Source organism: Salvelinus sp. IW2-2015, linkage group LG8 (genome assembly GCF_002910315.2).
Source record: "Salvelinus sp. IW2-2015 linkage group LG8, ASM291031v2, whole genome shotgun sequence".
Taxonomy (NCBI): Eukaryota; Metazoa; Chordata; class Actinopteri; order Salmoniformes; family Salmonidae; genus Salvelinus; species Salvelinus sp. IW2-2015.
In genome coordinates this window covers 15061751-15076846 of record NC_036848.1, presented here as the reverse complement: position 1 = coordinate 15076846, position 15096 = coordinate 15061751, and the positions used below count along the sequence as shown (strand labels likewise).

Below are 15096 nucleotides of genomic sequence, written 5' to 3'. Positions count from 1 at the left end.
TCAGTTAGCCTAATAATCCATGGGGGAAAAAATATGCAAAGAACATTCTCTAATTCTGTAGTTCCAGTTTCTTGGCACTCTAATCGCGTGGACCAGACAATTCCTGTGCGCAATAGCCTGGGTACGATGTTGCTCTCGCTCACAGACAGTCACACACAAACACGAGTTACCCCCAGGGCTTGTGAATAGTCCATGGCTCTTAATGGTGAGAGTTTGACCTGAAGAGTTGAATCATCACGGGTCAACGTGATTGAATCCTCACTAAAATGCCATTGTCTCGGTCTCAATCTGTTCTTTAAAATTGTCCTTCTCCTGCCCTGCTGTGTTGATTCTGGAGGAACATGACACTGCGCATGATTGAGAGAGCAAATGAAGGAGAGTGGATTCTTTAAATAGATGTAGTACCAGTAACAAGGGAGCCAGGAGAAAGAATCTGCTGGGGAGAGGGACACAGGCCACATGCATACCGTACACACTTTTGCATGCATTCTATTAAAACACCTATTCTCTCGCACACCCCCAAGAGTCGTCGTGATCCATCCAACAGCTGTAGTTTAATTGCATAGGCCAGTGTTTCCCAACTCCGGTCCTCAAGTACCCCCAACAGTACATATTTTTGTTGTGGCCCCGGACCAGCACATTCTGTGTCTCTAATCATCAAGCCCTTGACAAGTTGAATCACAACATTGAAAATGTGTGCTGTTGGGGGTACTGGAGTTAGGAAACACTGGCATAGGCTATAAAATGAAGAGATGCCTCAATTAAAGGGTTTACAAGCAGACACTGAGGCACTTTAAAAATGTCCAACGCAGCCATTTTTTAAATCTCAATATCAAATAATTTCTGGGTAACAATTAAGTACCTTAGGGATTTTGTTTCTAATTAAAAATAGCTTCTTAGCAAAGAATAATTTCTCAAGCAAGAATTTTGCTAGGACTGTCTGGGAGTGTGCAGGGGAAAACTGAAAATGAGCTGTTATTGACAGAGAGGTTTGGAACATTTTCTTATTGGTATATTAACTAATTTACCGCCTGGTGCCGTCACCAGGCAGGCAAAAACTCCATCCTACCAAAACAGGCAGACATTTCAGGCGCTTTTCAAACCGCTTTTACACTAAAAAAGGCATTAACATCATTCACAATATTTTTCCAACCTCGCATTTTTGACTACACTGGGCCTTTAAAGCCCTTATATTCATCCGAATCACCAACACACAATACCTTATGTACCCCCACACACACACTCCCACCCTGGTAATCTTCTCACAGCGTGAGACATGAGACAAAGGCAGCTGAGCACATCAACACTAAACATKAATCTGTGGTCAAATGTTCCCCCGGGGTCATGTTAGCCTTTTAGAAAGCTTATCCTGGCTTTAGAGACAGCGCAATAGCAATGGCTAATGATTTGGGCTATAATGTTGGCCAAGGTATAGACTCAAAAGAAAATTCAGAGGGCTAAAGAAACAATTTTAGGCATCTCAAATGTAGTAGAAGCATATTTTGGGGAGGCACAAGACTGAGCAGGCCACACAAAGCTTAAAAGCCTTCATGAATATTAAGGTGTGAATGTGTGTTTGAAGAGAGGGAGTCTGGTTACCCAGACAGACTAAGCTGTACCCCTTTAATTAGACGTGTTTATCCCCAAGAGCACATCTCCAGCTGTCACACACGCACACAAAACATGCTACTTGAAGAACTCGTCATTGTGCTAACGCTAGTTAGCATTGGCTCACGAAACTACCTCAAAACTTCCTTCATACTGGACACAGAGACATAAAAATGCCCTTTAAACATCAAATCTGGTCTGAGAAAAGATCTTTATTTTATAAAAACAGCATTGCCAGTTACATACTCCTACTGAAGAAAATGAAACTTTTCAGAGCCAAGGCAAGTTCATCATAATTGTACATGAATAGGCAATGCTACAGAGAAACGACGCATGTGGCAACAATATAAAAAATACAAACAAAAAAGATGAGTAGTCTCCTTTGCCATTAAAGAAAAGTTGCAAAAGCATAATAAAAAATAAAAAAAGTATAATAGAGACTGCATAATGCTTCACCCACCACTCCCAACAACCATTCCCAAGTCAGAAAACAATACTAAAAACGCAAAACACGAAAAGTCAAAGTATATATAAAAAAAAAAAAAAAAATGCTCCCAAAATGTGCTTTTCATTTCCCCCCCTAGTCTATGCTCAAGTCTGGTCCTACCGTCTGTTTATACTTGAGTCACCTCTGAGGAATCCAATTCTCCCGAAACATTAGTGTAATTTCTACAGAAAACCAACCCCTCTCTCTTTTTCAACCAATGCCTTTTGAGTCCATTACGTACAGCACATTGTTCTGGCTAGTGTAACAGCAAGTACTGACTGAACTACCGTAGTGTTATTATTAGTGGTATAGGAGGTTCAGAGCATTGCTGATAGAACAGACGATTAATGTTTAACATGCGGAAATCAAGAATCTGCCAGCTCTATGCAAAAGATTGATAACGTAAGCGTGCCAAACACCCCCCTCTAGGGAACAGGCCCCAGGTCTGTGTAACAGTGTGGGGAATGCGTCCCTAGTGTTATAGTTTAGTGTTGGAATGTTATTGAGCAAATGTAGGACTAAGAGCTGTGGTGCTTGTTAACAGTGTGTGAACAGTAGTATTCCAGCTAATGGCACAGCAGCAGCAAAACCCACACTCCAAAAGGTGTATGAGATCGCACTCTCACAGCCATCGTTAACCACATAGACTCAGGAGGGTTCGAAAAAATAATGTAACATTCTCATGTAAAAAAAATCATTAAATAAGGTATCACAACAAAAGAAATAGAGGCAGTTGGTACATCTGTAAAAGCCACAATTTAAAAAGACAAAAAAAAAGATATTTGCAAAAGGAGTAGAAAAAACATGAAAGCACAATATGAAGTCCTTAAAAATAAAACAGGCTCATATGGGTTGTTTGTTAAACAAAACCACTCATGCACACACAGGTCTCCTGTATGACACTCATGCACGCACACACACCGGCCTCACACGCTCTCCCAACTACCCCAAAACCAACCAGCCTGTTAGACACCTAGAAAAGGTGAAAATAACTCCCATACAAACATTCTGAACCTATGAGGACCGAGCCCCATTGGTCCAGCAGCCACGCATGACATTTCCACTCACCAATCCCAATCTGGGCACCACTTAAATTAAAATCAACCTTAAAAAAGGCAGACACCTTCCTCCCCAATCAAAACATTTCCTCTTTCTATATACACATACCCTACAGATATTACAAGTAAATTCATCTCAGGATGCAGATGGCAGTAATCTGATTCACAACGATGAAAATAACAAAACACTTGGATGAGTATGAGGATTCTAACAAACGACAGGAAACACTCACTGAGCCAAATGTTGGAAGTAACCATAAAACAGAAATAAACAATGATTGTCAAACAAAGACGATTGCCTTGAGAAAAGGGAATATCAATATAATTTAAATAACAGGGAATATATTTCTGACGCTACTATGGTGTGTGTGTGTGCGCGCGTGTTCAGTTTGAGTGTTAAATATCACTCTGATTGCAACACAACCGCTTTCTTTGGATGCCAACCCTCATTCTTCGTAACCACATAGCCTTGCGATGGAAGGAGAGAAAGAGGGGGATGAGAGAGAGCGAGTCCGTGGGTCTCTAGTGTTCTCTGCTCAGCAGTGGCAGGGCTGGGGCAGCTCACCCTGGGTAATGCACCCCATCAGTTCTTCTGGAGGAAGAGGAGGATGATGATAAATACCACGTGTCATCAGTGCATGTGGTAAAATTTAAAAGAGTAAAACAAAYCGCACACAAGCCGATTTTGTGGTACGAGTATGTCAGTCTATACACAATATGCCAAAATGCAAGTGCCTAGGGAATACGGTTAGTTTTAGGGTTTATGATACACCGCAGCGCACAAGTACAAGTCCACACAGCATACTATACCGGTGTGAAAGCCTTCAATCAGTTTTCACTGCACATTATACTGGGTACAAAACCAAGGTACTGGAATAATACAATATAGACAGAGTTACAAGAGAAAGGTTATAAGTTATAAGAGAAAGGATGGCGATTTAGAGTCCATGCAGGACAAGAGGTGAAACGTACCATGCTGTTACATGCAGGGGGGAGGGGGCTAACCATCGTAGGAGTCCAACAGAGGCAGGGAACCCTTTCTCCCCCCATACACCCCACGCTGAGACGGCATGAGAGAGAGAGACGTGGAAGAGATACCGTGAGTAGAGGTGACGGTCGTCAACCCCAAAGGCAAAACAGAAAGACGTTTTGAAAAAGGTGTGAAGGAGAAGGTTAATAAAAGTGTGTTTAAGTTAAAGAAACAATGTGTACAGGGCGGGGGGGGGGAGCAGTGTTACCTGTAAAGTGTCTGTGGTGTCGAGGGAGTTGTCCAGAGAGTGTCTCCTCTCCCGCTGGTCCAGTGTAGAGTAGGCTTCTAAAGTGGAAGAGCATGAATCAACATTGATTTTAAAAAATCTACAAAAATCTAATCTTCGGGCTCAGCTTTGACAGTGTTCCCATGGATACTCACCAGGGCCTAAGTCATTCAGTGGAATCATGTCTCTCTTCGCCCCTGTGGAAATAACAAAAGCCATTACATTCCGCTTGCTTCCCTACAATTCCTACATACGGTGTATTTTATGTCTAACTTCAACTTTCTGTCAAAGAAGCAAGTCTGCCGCAGAAAACAATGAAATAAAACTATTCCCAGTCTCACCTTTGTCTAGCATTGGCATGGTAGTTTCCTCGTAGGTCCCGTTGGTGCGCGTGGAAGGGCCGTTGGCGGATGTGTTGCGGTTCACTGTGAAGTCAGTCTTCTTCCAGCCGTCCTTCTCCAGGGGGCGCCGCAGATCCTTGTGCCCCCACACCAGCTGTAACACCTGGCCTGCCCCGCGCACCTCCCGCTCGGACCGTTTACTGCAGGACCAATAGACATGCACTCGGTTAGACGCGCTGTATGGACACACTTTCACCTGTCCGTCTCAAACAAACGTGCACACACACACAGAACATACTTTTTAATGAGCTTCAGTTAAACACACACACACACACTCTTACCCGTCCTTATTGATGAGCACCAGTCTCTCGATGCCCTGCGAGGCTCTGAGGATCTTGGCAGCGTCCAGGCTGGAGCCCAGTACCTCATGAAGGGTGCTCAGTACAGACACCACCGTCTCCTCAGACAGAGGTCGTGCAGACTGGCTCTGGCCACCCGGCAGGTCTGCCACCAGGTGGGGCACAGCGTGCTTACCTGAGGGAGGACAGGACGGCTCAGATGAGCAACACAGACGAAAGAGAGGCTCTGAAGCAATCCAGGAAGGAAAGACCTTTCTATATGCTAATGAAGCAGTCTTTCCCCATGTGAAGTTGTGATAACTAAACAGGCGACTGATGCACACGCCAACTTACCGAGCAGCTCGCGGTTGCGGTTGTCGATGGCCAGGTTCCTCAAGGCCCCGGACATGGCTCTGACCACACGGTCGTTCCCATGAGCCAGCAGCTCTGCCATCATAGGTAGGCCCTTCTCCAGACGTACCGTGGCCCGGATATACCGGCCATACTGATTGAGAGAGAGCGGTGGTTAGAACCATGACCATTCTGAACACTGACAAGTCATCCTGAGGAGAAGGCAGCAACCAACACCATTGGGGTAATGCTATAAAATCAGACAATGAGACGCGAGAGGAGGTGGAGATTTCAGGGAAAGGTGAGAGAGAGCAGAGGCTGTCCACTCACAGTCCATCGTCCGGCACACAGGTTCTGTATGGCCCCGGCTGCTGCCTCCAGCACTGAGGGGTTCTTGCTCTCTCTCAGCAGGGAAGTGTAGACACGCACCACCTCAGGCTGGAACAGCAGCTCATAGCCTGGTAGGAAGAGGGATTTTAGGAACTGATTGTGTGTGTCGCATGTACGCTGTGCTTTCATATGGCGTTTTGACTCACCTTTGGCAGGCGTCGTCCTCTTTGGGATATCAACCTGGTCCGCACTCCCGTCATCCGCATCTTTCTTACCTGGAGAGAAAACCAACCATCTAGAGATCATTCTGATTGAAAAAAACATTTTAGGTGCATTTGAGTCAGTTCCACCTCAGCCATTTTTAATAGATGCAAATTCCCCTCAATGACATCATGGTATCATGCAAACGTGGCCACTAGTTGAACAGCATGCACTAAGAATGACAAGTCCCACCTACAAAATCTACTGACTAAAGGAAAGGCAATGTTAAGGCCAGCCARCGTTAGGAAAAGCCCTTGTTCAGCCAAAGCGCAACAGGACACTAAGAGAATCTTACCTGTGGAAAACCACTCATCTAAAACAGAACGGGAACAAAAGGAGGAGGACAGAGGGAGGGACGGAGTGTGAAAAACATGAATCCCAGCCACCAACAAGCACAAACAAAACCAGTCAGATACACAAAAGCAAAAAAATAAAATAACTCAGCCCCGGGCACGAAATTAAGCACACACCGAGTAGGATTACGTTGCCACTAACCACAGATCTACAGATGAATCCCCTGTTAATGAGTCAGGACTGGGGAGAGTGTAATCTGATTCTAGATCTGGGGTTAAGGGAAACGGTCTACCTCTAGCCACAGAACACACAGGGTGTATACTATGACCTTAAAAACAGGCCGGTTACTGACCTTTGCCCTTCCGTGAGCCGAAGCAGCTGGCCTTGTTGGATCCGGGGACAGGGCCCTGGTTTAGGGGCGCGGCCTCCAGGTAGCGCTCGCAGCCAGGAACCTCCCGGTGAACCTGATAGGACAGATTTCTCAGCAGACACACACTGTTCTCCACCAACTACACAGAGAGAGATGGAGAGTGGAGGTTTAAAATTATCTTTATTCAATCATGCAATTACACTTATTTTTTTAATGTACCCCCTCAAATTGCATAATCAGATTTAAGCAAACAATTACCTTGTTGTCCACATCTTTGCGGTTGATCTGTGATTGGACAATGTACATGAGCGAGTCCACCAATCCTGTGCACTCTCTCAGCTTCCGCCTGGCCTCGCTACGTTCTGAGCTCACATTCCTGAACAAGAAAAAAAAGTTGAAGTTAAAATGGTTTATATTTCCCTCAGATCCAATAGCTATTCCCTCTGCCTTCATCTCCTCCACTGATCGCCAGCCCTCCATTTCCTCTCCATCCACGTGCCTCAGACAACCAGCTGTGTTGGTGAGGGCCGTCTCCCACTCCAGGTGTCGTGGTTTGAGGCTCTCCTCCCCTCCGTCACGCCCTCTCTCCCAGCCAGAGTGCGGCACCATCACCTCGTCAGAGAGGGCGTGTAACGCGTGGTCCACGATCTCCATCTTCACCGAGTCGTGAGACGAAAGGTTCCACAGTGTACCTGAGGAAGAAGAGAACGCATTCTTCAGCATTTTTCATGACTCTCTGGTCTCGGAGTCCAATCACAAAGTACAGGTAACTGCCAAAACAATGTCAACAAGGCCAGCATGCTTAGGGTCATGTATAAAAATGATGGGCAGGCCATTATTTTGGACACCATGGCCATGCCCCCATAGGATGATAATGCCCCCATCCACAGGGCACGAGTTGTCCCAATGGTTTGAGGAGCATGAAAATGACGTAAACCATATGCCATGGTCGTCTCAGTCACCAGATCTCAACCCAATTCTGGACCGGCACCTGAAACGGAATTTTCCACCAACAGCAAAACACCAAATGATGGAATTTATCGTGGAAAAATGTCGTCGCATCCCTCCAATAGAGTTCCAGACATGTAGAATCTATGCTGTTCTGGCTTGTGGTGTTTCCATTATTTTGGCAGTTACTTTACTACACCAGCTCTTTCCATGACAGACTGACCAGGTGAAAGCTATGATCCCTTATTGAGGTCACTTGTTAAATCCATTTCAAATCAGTGTAGATGAAGGGGAGGAGACGGGTTAAAGAAGGATTCGTAAGCCTCGAGACAACTGAGACATGGATTGTGCATGTGTGAATGGGCAAGACAAAAGCTTTAAGTGACTATGAACGGGGTAGGGTAGTAGGTGCCAGGCACACCGGTTTGAAGGTGTCAAGAACTGCAACGCTGCTGCGTTTATAAGCTCAACCGTTTCCCGTGTGTATCAAGAACGGTCCACCACCCAAAGGACATCCAGCCAACTTGACACAACTGTGAGAAGCATTGGAGTCAACATGGGCCAGCATCCCTGTGGAACGCTTTCGACACCTGGTAGAGTCCATTCCCCGACGAATTGATGCTCAATATTAGGAAGGTGTTCTTAATGTTTGGTATACTCAGTGTAGGTTATAGAGCTGAAGTATATTAGGAACGCTACACGGTCGTACTGGGGTTTCTCTGTCCCACACGTAGTACAGTAATAGAAAGGCGGGATTCTCCCCGAAACGTAAGMTGGGCGCTGCGCCACCTTGTGGACAGGCTGCGCCACTACGTAAAAATACATTTTAAAAACACTATTTGTTATCATTTAAGGCTCTATATTGCAGGAAATGGCAGTTACACATGTTCAAAAACGCAGGCCTTCCCCTTCTGGGGCTTCCCCCTGCCTTACTCATAAGCACCACCTCGTTAAACAAAAAACCTGGGGAGAAACCTGATAGAGAATAGACATAACGGTTGTACTACCTGTAATGGTGTCTGTGAGGTCCTGCTCTCTGGCCTTCCTCAGCAGCCTGACTAAGGCTGGGATGCCGTCACAGTTCTTGATGGCGATCTTGTTGTCGTGGTCTCGTCCGTATGAGATGTTCTTGAGCGCCCCGCAGGCCGAGTGGTGCACGTCCTTCTTGGGGTTGTCCAGCAACGAGACCAGAGCTGGGATCCCCTTTAAACGACGCACCTCCGACTTCACCTACAGACACACGCCACCAGCATGGTCACACACCAAACCCATTTTAAAAACACATGCTGACAGCAGTGCTTTAACACTCGCAATATTCATAATTTCAAAACAAATCGGTGTTTGCGGGTATACAAAGCATTGTGTTTCACCTTGTCGTTCTTGAAGGTGAGGTGCTGGAGGAAGGCAGCGGCGTTGGTTTTGACCGGGTCCAGTCGGTAGTTCAACATGGCGATGACCTCCGGAAGCTCCGGTTGTCTCCAGGAAGTGGGTGGGCCCTTCCTCAGGGTGCTGTCCAATGACGCCATACTTCCCCTCTCCATCGCCATGTTGACGCCCCAGGTGTAGGGGTCAACTCCTCCCATGTCCCCGTCCAAAGTGTCCTCGCAACTCCTAAGGGACCAATGGAAGATCAGACCGGAGTGTGTTGTGTGTGAGTGCGAGTGTTGTACGCGTGAATTGATGTGTGTGTGTGTGTGTGTGTGTGTGTGTGTGTGTGTGTGTAGTGGTTTAGTGGGAGTGTGTATGTCGGTATCCGAGTATTGCGTACATGCACACTGATATCGGAGTGATTTGGGTGTGTGCTGTTAACCAGGGATCATGAGTGTGTCTTTGTCTGTCTGTGTGTGTGTACCTGAGCCTGCGTCTGTCCAGTCCTCCAGGGCCTGGTCCTAGTCGTGGCATGGTGCCGTACCCTGGGTGCATGGGAGGAGGAGCCATACTATACTCCATGTCATCATATCCCAGACTCCTCTGGTCATCCTCCACGCCAAAGTGGGCCTGGTGGGCATAGCGCATGCCCCCCAGCTCCAGGGCACTGCCCACACCCCTCACCCCTCGCCCCACCTGGGGCTGGGCTGCATAGGGGTCCAGCTGCTGCCTGCTGGGGGCGCGGTACCCAGAGTCCAGGGTCCTGTACCCATCCGCAGGTCTGGAGAAGACAGAGGGAGAAGATAAAGTCATCTTCAAAGGAATACTTATTGAGAAGCATTTCTTTACAGTGCTCTTTAGCACTTCTATAAACTTTACAGTCTGTCTGACCTGTAGCGGTCGTCCATGCGTGTGCCTCTGCTCAGACTGGCGTAGGCCTCGGAGGGCGGGGCGCTCCTGTAGTCGTCGTACCCCCCCGCGGGGCCGTAGTGGTAGTTCCTGGGGACCGTGGCTGTGGGGTAGTCCCCCCCTCCAGCCTGCCTGTAGGTACGGTCCAGAGTGGCACTGTAACTGCCCATACCCGAGACGGACAGTCCTCCGTCGATGGACATCGAATCAGAGGGCAGGACGGTACGTGAGGTGATCACCTTCTTCATCTGAAGAAGAGGAAGTACATCACGATGAGACAGGAAGTTGTAGATAATATTTTGTTCGCCATGGAGGAAGTATGTTCAGTTACATATTAGTTACAGTAGAAAGTGTGCGCGCGCGTGTCCATACCGCGTTCCCTGCCCTCCGTCCATTTGTTCCATCGTCCGAGAAGACAGACTGTACTTCCTGTGAATCATCTTCTGGTGTGCAGCTCTCGTCTAGAACGCCATGCACTGGGTCCACCATCCTGTACTGTAATAAACACACAATGTTACACACACACAACCAGTAGACACACACAACCAGTACACACACACACACACGTTAAACACACAGAACATCTCACACCCAACCAGCACACACATACACTCACCTGTGTCCCGTTGATGTATCCCTCACTCAGTTTYAGTCGTTCTATGTCTGCCTCCCCCAGGCGCCCGTTCTGAGTAGGAGAGAGCAACCGTCAACCGAGAGAACACAATCATATTCACAGGCGTCTTTAGAGACATCACAGAGGATCCAACTGGGCTACAGCTTAGGCTACGTCACCTTACAACCACCCGCACACTGCTGACATCGTGGCACATTAACCAAACTGACCCCGTTTTCTCAGTACCTCACCGTCATGGGCCATATCTGAAAACTTTGACAATGCAWCCTTCTCCCTTCTTTGAGGTAATCAATTACCCAACCATTGCCTTTCACCACTCGTTTTATGTTAGATCACTTTAATGAAGGCAGGAGGATACAGGCAAAAATGCTGGGCATGTGCTGCACACTTTAGCTGTGTGGCTGGGTGTWATGCCTGCTCTGTCCACAAGGGGTCATGCCAGTTCCACCACAATGTAGGACCCGGGGAGAAAAGGTACATTTCCCTTCACATTCTAAAGCCTTTACGGTAACAAGTTAACAACAGCAAACGTGTTAAGTGTTGAGATAGCTGTGCATGCGTGTGTTGGTGTCTAAACTTGGAATGATACATTGTGATAAACAAGGGACACCTACACCGAGAGAGGCAACACCCACCCAGCGGTAGTCATGAGACATCTCTTAGCACGCTGCGAGACTAAACACGGGAGAGGAGACTGACAACCTAAAACAAGCCAATTAGCCCTGCTAGAATAATAAAAGCAGAAGGCAACTCCATTCATCTTGCCTATCAGCTGATATGTACTCAGTAAAAACAGAAGAGTTCTCCATGTCTCTTCAGGGCTCYAATAGCATGGTAAAGCATACAAACATATGATAACAGTCACCTTTGAGAATCACATTAGGAGGCACCACATCGAGTTGATACTGTGTACTGGCTTAAAATGACGGCATCTTCCACAACATTTTAGGTGGTAGAACGAGGCTGCATGCATGACAACATCCTTCCAGGTACAGTTTTGGACAACATGCTGGAGCGAAGACGACAAAAGCTTGAATTCCATGGTATGTAAGGGTGGTATGAAGGTTGCGGGTACGGCAAGTGATGTTGGAGTTATGCAGAGGTGCGAGTTRTATAACGCGTGGTAATGTTAAAGCTGTAGAGATATCTAAACAGACACGGTAGTGTGTTAAAGGACAAGGGTTGAATTGCAACACACAGTTAAACCAAACACAATCCAGAGTGCTGGTTGAGGTGGAGGAGCGGAGCGGAGCRGTGGATTAGGGGGTTGGATGCGATGGGTGGAGGAGGGTGATAACGGTAATCACTGGATGATGGAGGGATGGGCTAGAAGGACAGATGAGGGATATATGAACAGATGGATGACTTGTCTTTCGCCTGAATCTAGAAAGAGGCTTAGGAAAGGCGCAGGCCACTAACAAAGTGTATTTGGGGGTTGGGAGGAAATTTCCCCTGGGGAGATGGGCTGGGGTGTTACCTGTGTGTGGGGGAGGGTGTGGGACGGGGGGCTGGTGAGGCGTACTCTCCTCCTCTCCTCTTCCAGCGCTCTGGTCAGCTGCTCAAACTGCACCTCCTGCTCCCTCACTGACTCCAGGAGAGCCGCAGCGCTCTCACACTGCTCCATAGACTCTACAGAGAGAACGGCGTTACACACAGACGCGCCCACTACAGGGAGACGTTGCACATGGACACGCCATACACTACAGAGAGAAAACGACAGGCTCCTCCATAGCATACAGCTCTAAAGGAAAGAGCAGGATGCCTCAAATCTCATGAAATCCCTGAGTGGTTTGACCAGCTGTCAAAGATAGAATAGCAGAGATACAGACCTTCACCAGGGGGGCGTGGCTTTGGAGAAGAGGTGAGAGGTCAGGCCAAGGTCAAACGGTTGAGCCCTAGTTGCAGGGGCTCATGGGTAGAGTAGATGTAGGTCACCAAACCACAAGGCCCAGAAAGAAGAGGATGTACAGGGATAAATAAACTGCAGAGAGGGACAGAGATGGAGAGAAAGAGAAGTAAAGAGTGAAAATCAAATATTTACAGTTTAATATTGCAGTAAGAGTGTCGCTAAACAACACTTGAGTATGGAGTTACACGCTGCTGTGAAAAGAAAATGCACTCCTAAAAAAAACAGTTATGTGAATACTACATATGGTGTGCATTGGCTATCCCTCCAGACACAAAGCAACAGACACACCTATATTGCACAGTAGCTGTGGYTCAGCTGAGACTGCAGCGCTTTTCTGGGCCAGACGAAACACACCGTCAGCAGAGCGGCGAGAACACCAACTCCCAGGAGCCTCCTCTCCTCTCCTTTGTTTGATGCCCTCCAGTACCGCTCGCCCGTCTCTCCACCAGCCTATTTCTCGCTCACTCCCCAAACCTCCCCATCAGCCTTTTTCTCTCTCTAATCCTTCTCTCCCCCCCTCTGCAAATGTCCCCTCTCCATCTCTGTGTCTATTTCGTTCTATTGCCAGCCTCTGTTCAGAGCATACAATAGAATGGACTAGATGTCATGAAGTATAATCAGAGGCAGACAGGCTCAGACAGGCAGTAGTAATTCCCATCATCTGCTGACAGAACATCTCAAGCACCCCCTGGTTCGTGGATTAAAAAGTTACAATTGGGCAAATCCATTTGAATTCAATCACTTTGACAGCACCCCATTTGATTTGAACAAAACCTTCCATTCATAATTCCTTTAAGTTGTCAGAAAGTGACTATTAGCCAAAACATGACACCCACCCTGCATTCAAGAGAATCTTGTCTCAACCGATGTCGGGCAAAACAAATAAAATCTCAGATTATGTCAAATAGGGTTTTAGATCAGAGGTTACAAAACGTCAATTAAAAAAAAAATGTAAAAAATTGTTTGACAACCCTGCTTGTAAACTTTGAAATGATAGCAAACTGTTTCTTTTCCAGTGATGAAGACATGGTAAGTTGGGGTATGCAAAACGGGTCAACTTAGAGCACCTTTATCGTGCAAATGTTTTGGCATTCAGGTCCAAAAAGCCCCTTACTTTCTGACAACTTCTTCCATTGGCAAAAACATATGGAAAGTTTGGTTTAAATCCAAAGGGACGCCGTCAAAAAGTAATTGAATTCAAAGGGTGCCACACAAACAAGCACAGACAAACACCTGTCGAACTGGTTTGGGTAAGGAGGGGCACATTTCATCATCTTCACACACAGACAACTCTTGCTACTTCACTGCTAGAGCTGGGAATTGCCAGGGACCTCACAATACAATATTATCACGATCCTTAAGTGCGAATACGATATGTATTGCGATTTGATAGTGTGATTTTTTTTGCGATTTGATGTTCCAAACATATTGCTCACTATAAGTCTGCTGCAGAGAGACAATAGTATGAGAAATGACTTTTGATCAGTCATGGAAATTAAAGTGCTGAAAACATGTTGGCTCTATTTAAAAAGATGGTGAACAAGCTAWAATCAAATGTTATTGGTCACATACAAGCAATAACATCTGCTAAATATGTGTGTTCCTAGCTCCAACAGCACAGAAACATCAATATATGAAAAATATTAGCGTTTTGGGGCAGGTAAAGCAAACTACCACTAGCTAATGCTACTTAGCAACAATATATTTTATTTATATATATATAATTTTTTTTACAAAACGTTACTTGGAGTCGAAGTGATATGTAACGGTACACATATTCGTACCGAACCGTTCGGTATGGGGACCTTTGTTCGGTCCACACTATGAACCCAAATGAATACATAAAAATAATAAACCAAAAATAGGCTATGCCTATGCGCGCATTGTAATAAAAATGTGAATCTTTACTGCCGCATTTCTTTTATTTATTTATTTATTTGAGCCCCTTTTCGTGGTATCCAATTGTTAGTAATTACTATCTCGTCTCATCGCTACAACTCCCGTACGGGCTCGGGAGAGACGAAGGTCGAAAGCCATGCGTCCTCTGAAACACAACCCAACCAAGCCGCACTGCTTCTTAACACGGCGCGCCTCCAACCCGGAAGCCAGGGTTGGAGGAAACACCGTGTGTTGGAGGAAACACCGTGCACCTGGCTACCTTGGTTAGCACGCACTGCGCCCGTCCCGCCACAGGAGTCACTGGTGCGCGATGAGACAAGGATATCCCTACCGGCCAAATCCTCCTTAACCCGTACGACGCTAGGCCAATTGTGCGTCGCCCAACGGACCTCMYGGTCGCGGCCGGCTGCGACAGAGCCTGGGCGCGAACCCAGAGTCTCTGGTGGCACAGCTAGCGCTGCGATGCAGTGCCCTAGACCACTGCGCCACCCGGGGGGCCCTACTGCCGCATTTCAAACGGTCCTTTTGTGAGGCGCAGCCGGGGCCTAGTTCAGTACGATGGCGAGTGGTGGGGCCGATAAACCAGGAGGATCCTTAAGCGTTAAATCGTTAAATCTCCAGTTTGGGAACATTTTGGCTTCCTAGTAGATTGCGATGGACAGAGTGTTGTGGATAGAACGTTAAAACAGTACGTCTCCATTGCTCAACTAGAGTAGCCTATGCAGCTGCCAACAC

At 46.9% G+C, this 15096-nt stretch overlaps 1 protein-coding gene across 10 annotated transcripts in view; it reads right to left on the bottom strand.

Moving 5' to 3' along the window:
• Positions 1 to 1800: 1800 nt before the first annotated feature.
• Positions 1801 to 15096, bottom strand: part of LOC111967510 (catenin delta-1) — a 34020-nt gene continuing 20724 nt past the window's right edge. For 4 of the 10 annotated variants that reach the window (XM_070444765.1, XM_070444763.1, XM_070444764.1 and 1 more), the window contains 21 exons: positions 12383 to 12534; positions 12031 to 12182; positions 10536 to 10604; positions 10292 to 10414; positions 9902 to 10167; positions 9495 to 9791; positions 9013 to 9253; positions 8650 to 8872; positions 7194 to 7386; positions 6953 to 7070; positions 6677 to 6833; positions 6326 to 6343; positions 5976 to 6044; positions 5770 to 5897; positions 5443 to 5593; positions 5092 to 5284; positions 4751 to 4950; positions 4565 to 4606; positions 4392 to 4468; positions 4126 to 4213; positions 1801 to 3745 (listed from right to left, as the gene is read on the bottom strand). In XM_070444765.1, the coding sequence (XP_070300866.1) occupies positions 4154 to 4213; positions 4392 to 4468; positions 4565 to 4606; positions 4751 to 4950; positions 5092 to 5284; positions 5443 to 5593; positions 5770 to 5897; positions 5976 to 6044; positions 6326 to 6343; positions 6677 to 6833; positions 6953 to 7070; positions 7194 to 7386; positions 8650 to 8872; positions 9013 to 9253; positions 9495 to 9791; positions 9902 to 10167; positions 10292 to 10414; positions 10536 to 10604; positions 12031 to 12177 (2772 nt within the window). In that variant the 5' untranslated portion in view covers positions 12178 to 12182; positions 12383 to 12534 and the 3' untranslated portion in view covers positions 1801 to 3745; positions 4126 to 4153. The remainder of the gene's footprint in view (positions 3746 to 4125; positions 4214 to 4391; positions 4469 to 4564; positions 4607 to 4750; positions 4951 to 5091; positions 5285 to 5442; positions 5594 to 5769; positions 5898 to 5975; positions 6045 to 6325; positions 6344 to 6676; positions 6834 to 6952; positions 7071 to 7193; positions 7387 to 8649; positions 8873 to 9012; positions 9254 to 9494; positions 9792 to 9901; positions 10168 to 10291; positions 10415 to 10535; positions 10605 to 12030; positions 12183 to 12382; positions 12535 to 15096) is intronic. The other 6 variants (XM_070444768.1, XM_070444769.1, XM_070444767.1 and 3 more) reach the window with 6 other exon arrangements.